General features: G+C 45.8%; 1 protein-coding gene across 2 annotated transcripts in view; it reads right to left on the bottom strand.

Annotated features, from left to right (window-relative positions):
• Positions 1-16,726, bottom strand: part of HMCN1 (hemicentin 1) — a 1,785,366-nt gene that overhangs the window by 1,141,012 nt on the left and 627,628 nt on the right. For both annotated transcript variants that reach the window (XM_069641364.1, XM_069641365.1), the window contains exons 25-27: positions 14,197-14,292; positions 9,494-9,688; positions 4,898-5,028 (exon numbers count right to left, since the gene is read on the bottom strand). In XM_069641364.1, coding sequence (XP_069497465.1) covers positions 4,898-5,028; positions 9,494-9,688; positions 14,197-14,292 — 422 coding nt within the window. The remainder of the gene's footprint in view (positions 1-4,897; positions 5,029-9,493; positions 9,689-14,196; positions 14,293-16,726) is intronic.

The following is a 16,726-nucleotide window of genomic DNA, read 5'->3' as shown; positions in this document are numbered from 1 at the left end:
TGTACTATCCGAAGGATCTGGTAGAATGGCAGAGCAGCCAGGCTTATTTTAGGAGGAGGATGTGAGCTGTAGGTAAGTACACTGAACCCAGTCAATACAATAGTCCAAATACACTCTTACACACTGAAAGTTATAAAACAATATATGTATTTTATATACACAAGGTAAGTAAGAAAATACTCTTTTAGATTAACCAGAATACATAGGAAATAACAATAATACTTTTCAATGGTGACTGCTTCAATACTAGTTGCTCACGCTTAAAGTTGTTACAGAAAATTACACTAATGAAAGTTCTACCGTATAACTTGTAGTGCTGCACGCCCACATTTGTTAGAGAGAACTGATAGGTTCATCATTTATAAAGTCACACAGACAAAGTTTGTAGGAAGGAAAATAAGGGTTATTCCACACTATTAGCAGTAATATATTTCTTATCAACACTTTTCAATGCTTCTAATGCTTTGGAGGTCCAATCACTAACTATCCAAATGTCAGTGTACTAGTGGAACACAAGTCCTATGCAGCAGCAGGAAAGGCAAAGATCCTCAGGATACTTTAGTCACTTTAAATCAAATACTTTAGTAAGATAACAGAATGTCTAGGGACCCTGCAAGGGACACCCTTATAGGACACAAGCTGAGAAGCCTGGGCCAGAGGTATGGGTGGGCACCCAAACACCTTGTAACACACTACAGTTACACCGGAGCGACTCTGCGGCTTGAGGTTAGTTCTACCTTGAGTCCCACAGTACCTTAGGTTAGAAGAAGCAAACATAGCTGGATTCCTTCCTGTGCAGCAGTGAATGACCCGGTCTCCTGATTCATCGGTCTGGTGATGAAAGGAAGGACTCTGAATGGGACATAACTGCAGCAGTTGCATGAAAGGAATCTCAGCATGGATTTCTTCAGTCTCCCATGTCGGTCTGCGGTTGTGGCACCTTTTTATCAGCTCCAACAAAGGACGGTTATCGCCCAGTCGATCTTCCTTTCTGGGAAGATTCGGCCTTGTAAAGATATTGCACTGCAAATGGGTCGGAGGTCCCCTGGTATTTGCATCTCTGGAAGGTCACAGAACTCGGGGGATGGCTCGATCTGCAGTTCATCTCAGGGCTGGTTGGTCCCACCAGCCAAAGGGAAGGAGTCATAATGTTTGGAACTCCTCTGTCGATAAGAAGACGGGGTCAGGACAACAGTGGTCACTTCATGGTTACTGGAAGGGTCTGCAGGCGTCTCTGGTCATCTTCAGCTTCAGATATTCTGTGCCAATGGTCAACCTGCCTTCTGCCTCAGGAACCTCGCCTTTTATTCAGAGTTCCTATTCACTCCTCTGCAAACTCTCCAAGCAGTTTACAGAAAGGGGCGGGTGGCTGTCCATTCAGGACAGCCAGCGCCCCCAGTGGAAACTGGTTCCATTCAGGCACTCTGGCAGACAAAGGACATGGGAGTGTAAAACTTCTTCCCCACATCCTGCCTTCACAGACACACTGGAGCCTAGGCGGGGACACCCAAGGGTCCCCACCAAAGGCAAAAGACACATTCAGATCTCCCCCTCCCAGAATGGTAGAAGACGGGCTAACAAAGGACAACCATGCAAGAAATGGTGAAAAAATAAAGGAGTCACCATTTTAGGAAATAGGTGACCCTTTGGTGCATAACCGAGTCTGTGAATACAGTCTGCAGTAAAAAGTTGCACCAAAGTTGCTTGAACACATCCACTGCCACCAACCATAACTTTAATGTTGTCACTGTGACTAGAAAGTCACAGGAGCAGAGAGAAGGAGGGTACTAGGTATCCCCTTAACACTCCACATAAGGTGGTGTGTGCTAATCTCTCATAAATAGGTTTAGAAAGGATACAAAGTATTCCTTTTTCCTTAACAAAAGTAGTTCTTAGGGAAAATGAAAGAATTTAAAAAGGAAAACCCAAGGGTCGCCAGCAACACTGCACAGAGGGTGTTGTGTGCTGCAAAATTGTAACACAGATGCCTTTAAGATGTAAGGAGGAAATCAGACTCTATAAAATATGGTAACACAAAAGAACAGAGTTCCCAAATGTCAGAGCACATAAGAATGAATGAGGGGGAAAAAGGCATCCATGATTTAGAAGAGATAGAAAAAGGTCCAGAAGTCCTGCAAAAAGTGCTGGGGGTCTCACTAGGAGAGGGGATTAAGCATAAAACTGAATAATCTCCCTAACAGGTCCAGGGATGTCATTTAGGGGTCGCCAGATGTCGCAACTGCGACCTCTGAGGTCTCCCTTGCGACCTCTGTAGTCTCCCTTGCGACCTTTAAAAAAAACACAACCCCCCCCTTTTTTTTAATACAAGCTCCTGGGCTGTGGCCCTCACCATGTCGCTCCTTACTTCTGGAGTGGCTGGCTTTCTTGTTCAGGCCCCTTAAAAAAAGAAGAAAAATAAGAACAGGAGTGCCACAAGTCTAACACTTTCAGCACTGACCCTATTCAGCACTGACCCTAAGTAAGAAAGAATAGGAATACCAAATAATGTCTCTTTCTGGAATCATATACAATAACTGCTAGACTCATTAAAGGTTTATTTCAGGCACACTTCAGGGGGTGAGGCACTGATTAGTTCTGTTGTTAAACGCCTCAACTCAGCCTTTCATCCTTCTGAGGTCGATAAATGAGTACTAACACATTGGGTGATGTTGGGTGTATATTTTTTCTATATAAAGCGCTTAAGCGTGAGTGCTTTATAATAACACATCATTATCATTTGGTCATGGACGTCTGCTTGCATTCACAGTAATTTGGTAATATGGGCCTATACACACTGACCTTAACGATACATATGGCGATCCATTCTTGTATGAAATGCACATCACATTATAGTGATATTGTAGCATATTACTCAGGAGAGCCCCTGAGGTATTCTCCCTCTTGAATTGTTTTCCTGATGTCATGACGTCTTAAAGCGCGTCTGCATTTGCAAGTTGAGGGGCTCCCTATCACTTTCTGAGGGGGAAATCCCTAGTCCAGGGAGGTTAGTCATGTTCCTCTCATCAGACCTTCTGCTTTCCTCCATTTCCAGTCACCAACTCCCCCACACTCTGGAAGGACACCAATCCTGCCAGGCTCAACTGTCAAAAAGGCTCAATGTTGATCAACCTAGCATCCTCCCACGTTGAACATGTTAACCAGGCAACACCGCCACTTGCAGAGTAGAATGCGTCACTGCAGGTCCAGCCGCTGCCCAAGAGGAATGGCGACGATGTGCCCACTCAACCAGCAAAGGAGCTCCCAAAAGAAAACAAAAGAAACACTTAGAAAGACAACAAAGCTAGCCCCAGATGTAAGGAGGGAGCCCAGACCATGCACTGTCAACAAGGGTAAAGAAAGGGCACTGTCCCCCCTAATCCTGTCCTGCCCCCACTTCCCCCCACAGTTCGTTCAGGCAAGTTCTCAACATGCTTTGCAGTCTCTCTGGGGCATTATGTGGTTAATGCTACAGCCCTCAGTAAAAGCCATGCTTTCCATCCAACACTGCACAACTTGGATTTATTTTATGGCCTGGGACACCAGTGCATTTCAATCAAACTAAGATATAAAGGAAGAAGCCATTGCAGGTCTCGCTGGAGTTGCAGGAGACCACTTCACCGTCCAGGAAGATGGATGCGCCTACAGATGAATAGGTTAGATTGATGCATCATTTGAGTGGAAAATGCGTCAGCAGCCTTCCTCTGCCAAAGCCTTTGCGGGATTACTTTTCCAGATGGGAGCTCTCTAGGGGGACGGGTCAATATGTCGGTCTGAAAATTATGTGGCGCTTTATGGAAACAAACATTTACAACACAACATACCTATGTTAGCAGCTGCAGGGGATAGAAACGGGCAAATAAGACACCAATGGAAACCTCACTGGGGGCACAGCAAAAGAGAGTGGGCTGAGGCAGTGAGGTGGCGGGTGACATAGGGGCCGGCGCTAAGAGGTTGAATGAAGGATATGCGCGGGGAGGGCCCAGGCTTTTTGAGACTTGGATCATGGAGGGGGGCCGCAGCATGCTCGGCCTCATGAGAGAGCAGCGTGCATGATGGGAAGCGTTATCAAAATGCACAGACTATGAGGGCCAGACTGCCCGTCAATAGTATTGGGCTCTCGCCCAATGGGCCAGCAGCATCAAAGGTTCAGGGGCCGCTCTCGTGTTGATTCAAGCCGCTGGGCCACTTCAGAGACAAAGCAACTCAAAAGCATAAGTAAAGGGCTCGTGAGAATCCCTCCTGGAGTCATCAGGGTGGACAGTCATCATGGCTCATGTCTCCGAGCAGGGCCGCTAGCTCACTGGCCCCGGCAAGTGCCATCAGCTGGGCACATTTTCAGTAGGACTCCTGCACTGTGCAGTCATATTCAGAGCAGAGTATTTTAGTGAGAACATGAATGCACACAGTACTGACACTGCCATGCTAGTAATGGCTGCAGAAGTCCTTATGAGCTCATGACAACAGAAGGTAGGGTCATGGAGAGGATCATGGGGGCAGCCGTGAAATGCATCGCCAAGCAGAGTGACAGATGGCGTTGCTAGGGGGCGGTGGGGGCTAAGGGTGCTATAGCCCGGGGTCTTTTGGTTGTATCCCCGGATAGAAGCTCAAGGGCTACAATCAAAAAGCTATAGCTAGCCCCGAGTCCCGACAGTCCTGACATTAGCGTAGCCCCAGATCTTTTCCAGGCCTAGCAACACCCCGGCGCCCCTGACATGAAAACGATACATCTGTGACATAGTCAGTTGCAACATTAAGAGAGCACAAGGGATTGTTACATTGTTTCAGGACATGGCATTAAGACAAGGATCACACTCGGTGGAAACACAAACCTATCCTCTAGGGATGCAGTCTATTCGGCCACCTTTCGGGGTCGCTTGGGCTGTGCATGCCCACCCACCTGTTCATCGCCTCTGTGCCAGGTGATGATGGGAGAAGGGTTGCCCGACGCATCGCAGAAGAGGCTCGTGGGCTGGTGGACCACCACGGACACGTTGGTCAGCTTGTCCTTATCTCGGATCTCAGGAGGAACTGCAACAAGAGCGGAATGTGAGTGTCAAAGCAATACTTTCGGGAAACATCAGCGGGGGGTGCGGGAGGGGGTCCTGATCTGCAGCAGGGCCTGCAGTGCGCACGAGGCTCAGGAACCGGCCAGGATAACGCTCTGAAGATCTAGGCCAAAAGATATGCCGTTCATACGTCAGTTTACATGTAACCTTTACAGCAATGTGCATGGCCTACAGGTGGGCTGTTGCATGTTGGCACATATCTTGAGACATGTAACTTATCCAGAATGCCGCAGTGAGGTCACATTCAAAAGGCTGCCAGGATAGTAGACAACGAGACATTGCAATGACTTTTTGGCATCAGTATAAAAAATAAATAATGATAATAATAATAAAGTAGTCAATATGACCTAGATGTACAAATCTAGGGAGTAAATAAAAGGTGTTCATATTTAAGGACAAACGCAACATTATGCACTGATTAAATGTACAAATAGTTAAACACACATTTTCATTAAATAAATGGCCAGTAGAGGGCGCTGTGTAGACCTGGCTACCTGAAGAAGTTGGGACCAAGCAGTCAGGTACAGTTAGTTCACTTTTGGTAAACTTTGCTTGTACACGTCTGTGTGTATCACATTCAAATCTAGAGCTGGAACATTCCATTATAAAAAGGAAATGAATCAATCCTTACATGTCTACTTTATGTATTCCGTGTATTTTATATATTCCCAAATGTGACGGGTGGCAGGGGAGCCATGCAGGGAGGTCAGCTCTCTAGGCTTGGCCTCTAGGGCATTTCCTCAAGTGATCAAAATAAAGACTGCAACATTTTGATGCAATACCCTCTTGCAAGGAACTTAATGTGAGAATTTAGAAACGCTCTCGTTCATTAAAGATGTAATAGACGTTTTTTTCTCTATATGATGCACAAAGGCACCGTAATTTGGATTATGGATAGTGTTAGTCTCTTTAGGTATGTCCCATTCAGACGCAGACACCCAAAACAGATAGGCTCTCACAGGCTCGGACTCGCTTGTAGGGCAATAGGCCCATAGCCGAACCAAAAACGCAAAATGCTTGTGTGGGCCAGTTTTTTGGGTCAAAGTGGGGAACCTTTTGGCCAATGTGAGCCAGTTTGATGAGTTACTTCACTATGCGGCTAACAGTTTTGACCACTGTTGCTGAATAAATATTCTTTAGAATGTACAATTTGCATCACATTTTATCAAACCCCCTCACCCCATTAGGTACTATTCAAACAGCGTCACAAAAGGAATGAATTCCCATTTGCAACTGTGGGCCACTTTTTTGTTGGTGCCCGAGACCATTGTATGCCCCAGTCCCACCCTGCGCTCTTATTGTTGGCAGTAACAGTAAAACGGGTGGTATTTAAAATAGCACCTGTTTACACCACCCACTAAATTGCAAGGCATGCAGTATTTATGTTGCAGGATTGCAGGTTGGAAATCCACACTGGATTTCCTCCACGTTTTACCTCCATCCAGGCACATCTATTCCCCCCACGCCTGAAGTAATCAACGTTCCTGTGCTTAATGCTACTGGGATGTGCAAGACTATCCCTTTAAGTAAAGGGAAAGCGCCGCATAGAGGGTACACAATGTGCATCTTAATCCCCCAGGTTCCCACCCCATTGCCATTTAAAACAGAGAAGGGTCAATAATGACCTTTCTCCTCATTATTTTACATTGTGCAGTAGTGGTTTTATCCACTACTGTACTTAATCCATTGCTATCCCTCACACAGGGATGCAAATGTATCTATGTTCATAAAAATGCAGATTTTCTGGAATGCTGCATGTGATATTTCACAAAATCTGCCTCTATTACTGCCCTAGTATGGTAATGACATTGCAGGGAGGATTCACAAAATGCCTGCATGTGGTAACAGTAATTACCACTGCATACAAATAAGAATGTGTGTGTATGTGTGGGTGTGTGTTTGGGTGTGTGTGTGTGGGTGTGTGTGTGTGTGTGGGTGGGTGTGTGTGTGTGAGTGTGTGTGTGGGTGTGTGTGTGCGTGTGGGTGTGTGTGTCAGTGTGTGTGCGGGTGTGTGTGTGTGTGTGGGTGTGTGTGTGTGTGTGTGTGTGTGTGTGAGTGTGTGTGTGTGTGTGTGCGGGTGGGTGTGGGCTTCCTTGGTTGCTACATTGGTGATCCCTACAGGCGAGCAAATGAGAAAGACATAATAAAATATTTGTGATCGAATTCAAAAAATGATTGTAATGATCGTCTTGAGCATGACCTCCTGAAGTTCCAGAAAAGCCTCAAGAGCTTTCTCTTTACCTCTTCCTTCTCCCCCTCTCTTCCCTATTAATCTTACAGCAGTGTGATTGATGTGCAGGGCCCTTATGTGTTCTCGGGGACTTGACCCCCCACATCTCTTATCCCAGCCGCTGTCTTTCTGCTGCACTTACTTGGGCTCAGCCTCCCCACGGGTAGTTGCACTTATACGATCTTCTCCTCTTAAACTGAACAATGAAAAATGTGCCTCTTCACCTTGGAGTAAATTGGGAGGTAATGTTTGAAAGATTCAAACGAATCAATACTGAATTTCATACTGTTTTTTAAAAAAAATAAAGTATTTAGTCTTTGAAAACGTACGTTTTTCAAAAGAGAAGCGTCGTTTTAGTAACACAACTACTTTTACGAATGAATGGATTCCTATTTGTATAAATTGCTTTTTTTGGTACAGCATCAATTTTCTGGGAAATTTGAGTGTTTGAAAATTGTCGGCAAAGGGAATTTTGCTTTTAAAACGCCCCTTTAGATTTTTAGAAAATGATTTTCGCCCATGCATATTTGGAGGTTTGCTTGAGGTTGGACTTCAGAAACGTGAATGCCATGGGGATAGGAGTGTGCATATTTCATTTGGACATTTCTGGAAGGCATGCTGTAGAGTTTTTTTTTGTAAGATAGACACATTACACATCCACAAACAAAAGAAGACATCTGCACACCAGAACACTACACATGTGCATGAGAAAATAAGGAGCGGTAAGGCAATTCAGTCAGAATCACATGTTCTGCGGTCCATTCCTGAGAATGGTATTAGATCCCAGTTTTTCAAATTCCAGGATCAACAATTCAGTCACTACTCCACCCCTGGTTGTGAACAGTCGGTGTCTTATGGATTTTTCATGGACCTGGCCTACTTTCACAGCTGCCAGAGCAACCCCTGAGGAAAGTGGTCATACCCTACTGAAATAGGACTCGCTCCTACAAAAGATATTGATGTGTGACAGCGATTACATTGGTTTTGGAATCAGGAGACCCACGTTCTAATCTTGGCTTCTTCACTTGAGCAAATGATGTGATCCATGAGAAAATCAGCCTATTCTCCCTGCTCATCTCCTCCCCTAATGGATGAAGGTAGGAGTTCTTAGAAACTGGCCCTGGCCCTTCACTAAGCACTTTTCAAAATCTTCACATTTACATTGAACGTCGAAAGCTGAATGGAAGGAGACAAAATAATTAGACTGAGCAAAACACTACTTGTTAATTATATATTATATAAAAACATAACTGCACAAATCGATTTCCATTTTGCACCATTGCAGTATTCTCTCGAACGTGTCTATTCTATTATGTCAAACCCACTAAGAAGCAATTATCCGCTTTGCTACCCGCCTTGCCCTTAAGAACCAGCCGCTAGGACCTTCATTTCACAGGGACATCCTTGCAATGCTTACTCTTTGAGGCATCACCACTGATGCGAAGGTTCACTGCTGAAGGGAAAAGCTACCTGACTTAGATTAGCTGCAGCTGTGCATAGAATTGGCTGAATCCCGTCTCAGGAATCTCTTTTCATGATCCATGACACACCATGGTTACGTTGCACACATTCCTTCTATCACAAGTTTGATCAAAGATTAAAAAGACCCTAGGCCTCAGTACGACCTTGCCGGTCCGGAAACATGGGTGGCATATAACAGGACTGCCTGCTGGAGCCGATGTCTCTGACAGATCTGACCCTGCCAGGCACAGCGGCCACGGTAGGCAGACCCGTCACAGAAGAACCGGCACCTTTAGCAACGGTGCCAGTGCTTCCGTGTCCCCACCTATGGGACTCTATAGGAATGGGGACTTACTTTTAACCGGTGCATGACTTTCTGGGTCGCCAGAGTTGTAATCTCCCGGTGGCACTGGGAAGTCAGGTGGCAGTAAATATTTACGGGTCTGGCGGCAACACGCCAGTAGCACCAGCACGGTTATCGCCGGACCCGTATAAGAGACCCCCCTGACAAGTCACAAATACACTTTTATGTCAATAGCTTCTCTTCCACAATTCTCAGTAGTCTTCTACGTATACTCAAGTGAACGTTATGTGAATCGCAAAAGAGTGGTAAGCAGCCTTAATGGTGCACATACTACGTAATGACCTTGGCTGAGTAATACAGTGAAAATATACTCTTTAATCATGTGGACTCATACTTTGAGGGAAGATTGGACAAGGAGCCACTGTGACTTACCGTGAACCTTCAGATTGTATTTCCGTTCAGTTGCACCGGCCTCGTTCACAGCCACGCACGTGTACTCTCCATTGTCGTAGGGGCTAACAGAGGCAATGATCAGCAAGGTGCCATCGTCCTGAATAGAAATGCCCGGCTCGTTCCCCGACAGCTCCTTGCCATTGCGTAGCCATTTGATGATTGGCTTTGGGATACCTGGCAGAAAAATGACACACCCAATGTGTAAGAAACCTCAGATGCATTTTTGTAAACCCCTTAAACTTGTTTTTTCCCATGCTATATTTTTTTTTAAACTTTCATTTTGTTTTCATTTATTATTGCATATAAACAGTAACATTCCACTATTATACTACAAAATAACACTTCTTAGCCCCGCCCCTTGCCTCCCCATAACTTTACCAACATTTCTGTGTCTAGCTGTGTCCCTGACAGATGTTAACAGAAATTCAGGGATGACCGTAACTGAGCCGAACAAGCTTCTTGGATTGGCTCCCCTAAATCTCTCTACATCATAGGCATTCTATCCTTTCCACTTTCAAGAAGAATCGGCATAGCCTCCCTCCCATCTGCTCACCACCCATTCCTCCCCCCATGACCCTAACCATTGGTGTGAGTTTCTCATGACCATCATGTTGTGCAATTTTTGCTCCCATTCCTTTTTCATGGGTACACTCCCAGTGTTTAATTTCTGGGCTATCACAAGTCTCCCTGCTCTAAACATGGCCTCCCACATCCTGGGGAATCTATTTGTCTCCCTATCCTTTGCTGGGATACCCAGGAGCATCTGTAGAGGGTCCATACTAAGCTGTACTACCATGATTTCTTTAATCCAGCTTAGGAGTTCTTTCCAGAAAATGAGTATTTTGGGGCAGTCCAACACATGTGAGATAGAGAGCCTTCTTGCCCACATGTCCATGGGCAGTGTCGAGGGGCACCTGCAAACATTCTCGAGATCTACAAGGGGTCGCTATGTCAACCCTGTAATATCTTATAGTTATGTTCCATTGTGACGGTAAACAGATTTCCATGGAAGGTCACCTTAAAGGTCTTTTTCTACCCCTCATATGTTTTTCAACAATCCAATATCTCTTAAACATTTGTACCTCTGTCATACTCTAGGTTACCAGGACCTTATATATGCTTGACGGGATAACCCTCTGCCTCGTTGATGCATCACGTACCTTCTCGAACGGGGTCAGGTCCCTAGCCAAAGAGTCGCCCCATCTTTGATCTGTGAACATTTCCTTAATACTAAAGTATTCAACAATAGAGACCATATCTTCCCCCAGCACTTCTCTTATTTCTCTAAAGTCAAAAACTCACCCTCTTTAAACAGCTGGCCTGCCCTTTGAAGCCCTCTGTCTGACCACTGTTGTGAGAACCTAAACCCCTGGTCAGACAAGTCAAATGAAGGACCCCACGCTAAGGACATTGGAGAGGGCCAAGAGGATAACAAACTATTCGCTCCATTTGTCCAGGTAGCCCATAGCACCCCCAGTGTTGGATGTTCCCTAATTGCCTTGGGGATAGCTTTAGTGGGGCCCAAAGGAAGTCTCTAACTTCCAGTGGGTGTGCTTCGAGAGCCTCAAGATAGGTCCTCATATACTCCAACATAACTGGTAGGTGGGCTGCTTTGTAATACTGATAGAAATTTGGCAGGCCAAAACCCCCCCTGACCTCTTGGAAGCGGTAGTGTAGCCATGTCCACCGTGGGCTCCTTATTCTACCACACAAATCTACTCAGAGCACTATTCAAATCACCAATAATTTGTGCAGGAGATTAGACGGGAGGGCCGGGAATAAGTAGAGAAGTCGGGAGAGAACATTCATTTTGATGGAGGTCATACGACCATACCAAGAGAGTATCACTGGTTCCCAGCACTTAAGGTCTGCCTTAATTGTGTCCTGCAGTGGGTCATAATTTGCTTTAGCCACTGCCTTAAGATCCCATGTTAAGTTAACACCCAGGTATTGTATACTTTATTTTTCCGCCTGCATCCCACATATCTAGAGCGAGAGTCTAGGTTAGACCTAGCTTTCCTTATGGGCATTATGCATGACTTGTCTACATTTATTTTTAGTCCCAAAAGGCGGCCAAAATTAGGGATGTGCGGCAGCAGTTCTGGGAGCGAGGAACTAACATTGGTGAGGTAGCCTAAGATGCCATTGGGAAAGAGGGATTGTTTTTTTAAAATGTTTTTTTTCAATCTCAACCTCCCCACAACAGATGCCTTGAATCAATTGTTTTGCTCTAATTGATTCTGCCAGCGGTTCCATGGTGAGCGCATATAGTAGCAGCGAGAGGGGACAACCTTCGTCAATGCACCATTAACTTGCACCCTTGCCATGGGCCCTCTATGCATTGCCCGAACCCAACTTAAAAAGTTCACCCCGGACCCCATTTTCCAGAGAACCTGCTTAATGTATGGCCACTCCACCCTATCAAAGGCTTTTTCTGAATATATCGCGATTAGGCAAGCATCAATGTCGACAGCCTGACCACGATCCATCAGGTCAATAGTTTTCCTAATATTGTCAGAATACTGTTTCCCCCGAATGAAGCCCACCTAATCCCCATGGACTAGGGACAGAAGCAGACCCTCCAGTTTACTGCCCAGGATTATTCCAACAATCTTTACATCATTTTTCAGCAGAAAGACTGGGCAATAAGATAACAACGCATCAGATCCTTCCCTTCATTATGTATAGTCACTACGATTCCCTTCATCATTGTGTTTGGTAAGGCGTCTCCCATTACTATTGCATTAAAGACTCTCACCAAGTAGGGGGCTAGAGTGAATTAGTACATTTTGTAAAATGTTATTGATAACTTTACCGTTTAATCCTTTTAATGGTCTGTATGACTTACTCCTGGGTAATCAGCAGGTCAACATTTTCAGCCGCTTCCCGTGGAATATCTGGAAGTGGCAGCTGGTCAGGAATAGTCAAGGAATGTGGCAATCTGTGAGTCATCCCCCTCATACAGTGTATGCAGCTCTTCATAATGTTTGGCGATTGCCTCCCTATACTAGCGGTTTCATATAACATAGATACCCCCTCTGTCTTGATGGCCTGACCATTTTCCTTTCCCCTTGACTTCCTTGTCATAATCTTGTCAGCTATATCCCCTTTCTCCCTGTATTTCTGTTTCAAGAATAACAATTTCTTGGCTGTGCCCTGGACGAGAATGGCATTTAGCTTCGCCTTATGGAGTCGAAGCTTACTAGCTTTTGCTAGTGTGAGGTATGTATCCTTAGCTCCACCCAGTTGTATCTCTGCTATTTTCCTCCTAAGGTAATCATCTTGTTCCTTTTTAGCTTTCTGTTTCTGGGAACCCATCCTTATTAGAACACCTCATATGGTGGCTTTAAATCTCTCCCAGAGGATCTGCATCTTTATTTCCCCATTGTCATTGTGAGTAAAGTATTTCCTAATCTCTGTGAGGAGTTGCTGGGCAAGCTCCCGATCCTTAAGCAAGAGGTCATTGCACCTTAAGCAAGAGGTCATTGCACCTCCACCCTCCTGAAGGTCTCTGTCTAAGCCAATTCCCTAGGGATATCCTTACCAAGTCGTGGTCTGACCATGGGATTGGGAACCCCGGAGATTCCTTGACCTGAGCCTTCAAGTCGGGGTCCACTAGTATTAAGTCTATTCTTGAATATGACTTGTGTACTGATGTATAGTATGTAAATGGCCTATCCCCCTCATTGAAGGTCATTAGCAAGTCCATGAGACCCAAATCCTGAATCACCTTCTTAAAACATTTTTCATTTGTTCAGATTGCATACAGCGTCCACCCAGGTCCTTTTCTCCTAGGCCAATCGTGCGTGTGAAGTTGAATGACCCACGGCACTTCCAAGGCTGCAGTGACATGTAGGACCGACTGTAGGACCAACTGACTGTGCTTAACGCTGCAGCCAGAGGCGTTGTTAGAAGGGGGTACTGATAGGGCTATACACTGGGTCTTTTGGTTGTAGCCCCGGATAGAAGCTCAGGGGTTACAACCAAAAAGGCTAGCTAGCCCAGACTCCCAACAGTCCCAAAATTAGCATAGCCCCGGATCTTTGCCAGGCCTAGCAACATAGACACTGACGCTGCTAGCATGCAAAAGCCTGCCTGATTCTTGCCAGGAGGGGCAGGGAAATGTGCAGTGTGCCATAGCTCCCAAAAATGTAGATATGAAGGTGTGCACCATTTGCCCAACTCCTAAACGGCCCCCCTTTTGCCTTGACCCCGCCCAGCCCAGTGATAGTGCAGCAGGGGATTCCTGCAACCAGCACCCAGAGGAAGTAGGGGCACACTTGCTACACCCTTTGGCTCTCAGGGCTGGCCTTAGATCCGAACAGCTCATTGGCTCCGACATCTAAACCACCTCAGTAGCCCACCCCCCCCTGCCCCCTCAAAGCCCCTACACCACCAGAATGGTTCTGTCCTTGCTTCAGTATTAGCGAGCACACTAGCATGGCCTCCCCCATGGTAATGAGTTGAGGATGTGGATCAGATATTGGGGAAACGTGTGCGTGTGTGTGCGCTGATCAGGTTCTGTGCACATCACGAGGCAACGTGTGACATCAGGCCCATGATGTGATGATGCACAGATGTCTTCAGCGCCAAAGTTGGCACCTTAGTTGGTATTGAAATGAGCGCCACTGAGCAGGCTCTGTGTGGCACTACGCCATAGATGCATACGCTGACATGTTTACCTTTCGCTGGACAGGGGAATGCGATCCGCTGATTGGCGACCCGCTCCTGGTAGGGAGTGTTGTAAGGAGGCTCGAGCTCGTCTACTGAAGGAGGTTCTGGAAGAGAAACCAACAGGTTAATACGTATTATTATAATTGTATATTTGTAACGCGCTTAATACCCAGAGGTTTCTAAACGGGATCAAACCTGTGCTGCTTCATGTCATCTTGCTTCCAAGGCGAGCGCATTGCCCCTGAGCTATCCTCCCGAAATGAAGTCTCGGGCTCTGCTTTCACCAAGCCCCATGGATGTCAGGTACAGTGGCTCTGTTGGCCTATTTCTAGGGTATCCTGATGGCTTGACAGTGGGCAGTCTTTGGGATCAAAGTGATCAGATTCGTTTTTTGATGATCCATGAAAACCAATGAACAACGCATTAAGTTGGGAGGGAGGAGGGCAGGAAGGTGGTGGCTGCTGGGGGAACGCATTCCATTCACAGGGACAGCTTTAAATGCCTCAGCCAGATGTTCCTGCCCCAGTTTAAGCAAGGTGACTCCGAGAACCTGAATTTGTCTTTTTATCTTGCAAAAATAAATACAACAATTATCAAGGAGCTCACCCCTATAAATATTGAGAGATAGCAGTAACATGTAATGAGTTAAGCACAAAGATATACCCCACCCCCTTCCCCACCAGCTGACTTCCGTTTCCATCACTTCCCAGTCAAGCCTTCTCTCACTTTGGCCTAAGCGTCTTACATTGAGCAAATCATAGGTTGAGAGACCAACACGAAAATACTGCATGTGCTCTCAACCCCTGTCCCATCCGCTAGCCGAGCAGGCCAAAACTACGCCCCCCTCCAATTTGGATCAATAATCAATAGATCTTAGACAGAGGCATTGCTAGGGGGGGGATTGAGGGGGCTATAGCCCCGGATCTTTTGGTTGTAGCCCCAGATAGATGCTCAGGAGCTACAACCAAAAGACTAGCTAGCCGCCACTCCCGACAGTCCCGACATTATAGTAGCCCCGGGTCTTTTCCAGACCTAGCAACACCCCTGATCTTAGAGTGCAATACTCGTTTGGGACATAGAGTAAGAGAATGGCAAGGCTAGGTGACTGTAGATACCTTTATGGCTTCAATAAAGTGGGCGACTAGGCCTTGGTGCAAGCCAAGCGCATGTCTCGTCAATGACAGTGATAGGGAATGCTTGGAGGAGCATGAGCAAGGCTGTCTGGAACCCGGCTCACCTCCTAGACTTCACACGTTCTGTTAGGGGAGTTTTTCTAAAGTCCACCTGTGGTAGGACTTCATAAAACTGTCCCTTTAGTATACATAGCCCCAAAATCTAATATAAGCCTGTACCACTAAAGGTATTGGTAGTATAGCAGAGCAGCCAAGCTTATCCTAGGTGGAGATGTGAGCTGTAGGTCAGTACAAAGAACTTACAATATACATAGGCCCAAAGAAACACTTTTACACTTGGAGTTATATCAAAATAGTTATTTATTTTATATATACACAAGGAAAAAATAAATCTTCAGATAGGTAAGTACTATTTCAGAGCGAATAAATACATTAGAAACCCAATGTATTAATTCAGGTGAGTAAACCACAATGTTAAGACTTATGGATAAATACAATTCACAGGTAACTAACCCCACTGTTATAGTAACTCAAAATATTCTGTTGTAAGAATACAATGTATGAGCAACACCAACAATAGCAGGTTAGTATTTTTTAAGACTTATAATACTTTTGAGAGGCCTTAAGGCTGTATCAGTCCACCCCTATCTAGGTATGAGCACTTCAACGTCAGGTTGGAGAGAAAACAGGTACGGTACAGTTGTAAGAAAAGCAAAGTTCCAGAGGATTCTTCAGTTATAAGTAAGTATCAAGTTTTTGTTGGTAAAAAGCTCTCTGAATGCGCAGAAGCATTAGGCCTGGGCGAACATGTATGGGTGAACACCCAAACACTGGAATCAGCAGCCTAGCAACAAAGGAGTGACAGAATGACTCAGGGCAAGTATTAACATGAGTCCTACAGTACCTGAGGAGTGATGAAGATGATGAAGCTGGATGCCTTCATGATGCATCAGCGGTAGACCCGGTCTCCTGTTCCTTGGTCGTGGTGATGAAAGGAGAGTCTTGAAAGGCTTTCACAGCAGCAGTAGATAAGGGACGCCCAGCAAAGGATTCTTCATGCTCCAACATAGATCTGTGTTGTTGACACCTTTTCACAGACACCAAGAGAGAACGGTTACCGCCCGGTCGATTCTTCTCACTTGCTCTAGTGAGGAGGCTTTGATGAGGGACATTTTACCTCTGGAGGTCTGGAAGGAGTCCACCAATGTTTTGGGAGAATTTGTATGTGGCAAGACAATGCACGCAAAGTGGTCAGAGGTCCCAGGGTATTGGCGGTTCACAGCCCAGGAAGGTCGCAGCATGTAGAGGGCTGCCTCGGAGGTCGTTTTAAGACTGATTATGTCCACCAGTCCAAGGGAGGAAATCGTCCTCTTCGGAGCTTTCCTGTCAATTTGAAAACTGGGTC

The sequence above is a fragment of the Ambystoma mexicanum genome, chromosome 1q (genome assembly GCF_040938575.1).
Source record: "Ambystoma mexicanum isolate Mex_15411 chromosome 1q, UKY_AmexF1_1, whole genome shotgun sequence".
Taxonomy (NCBI): domain Eukaryota; kingdom Metazoa; phylum Chordata; class Amphibia; order Caudata; family Ambystomatidae; genus Ambystoma; species Ambystoma mexicanum.
The sequence above is the reverse complement of the archived record's forward strand: the minus strand, read 5'-3'. Positions and strand labels throughout refer to the sequence as shown.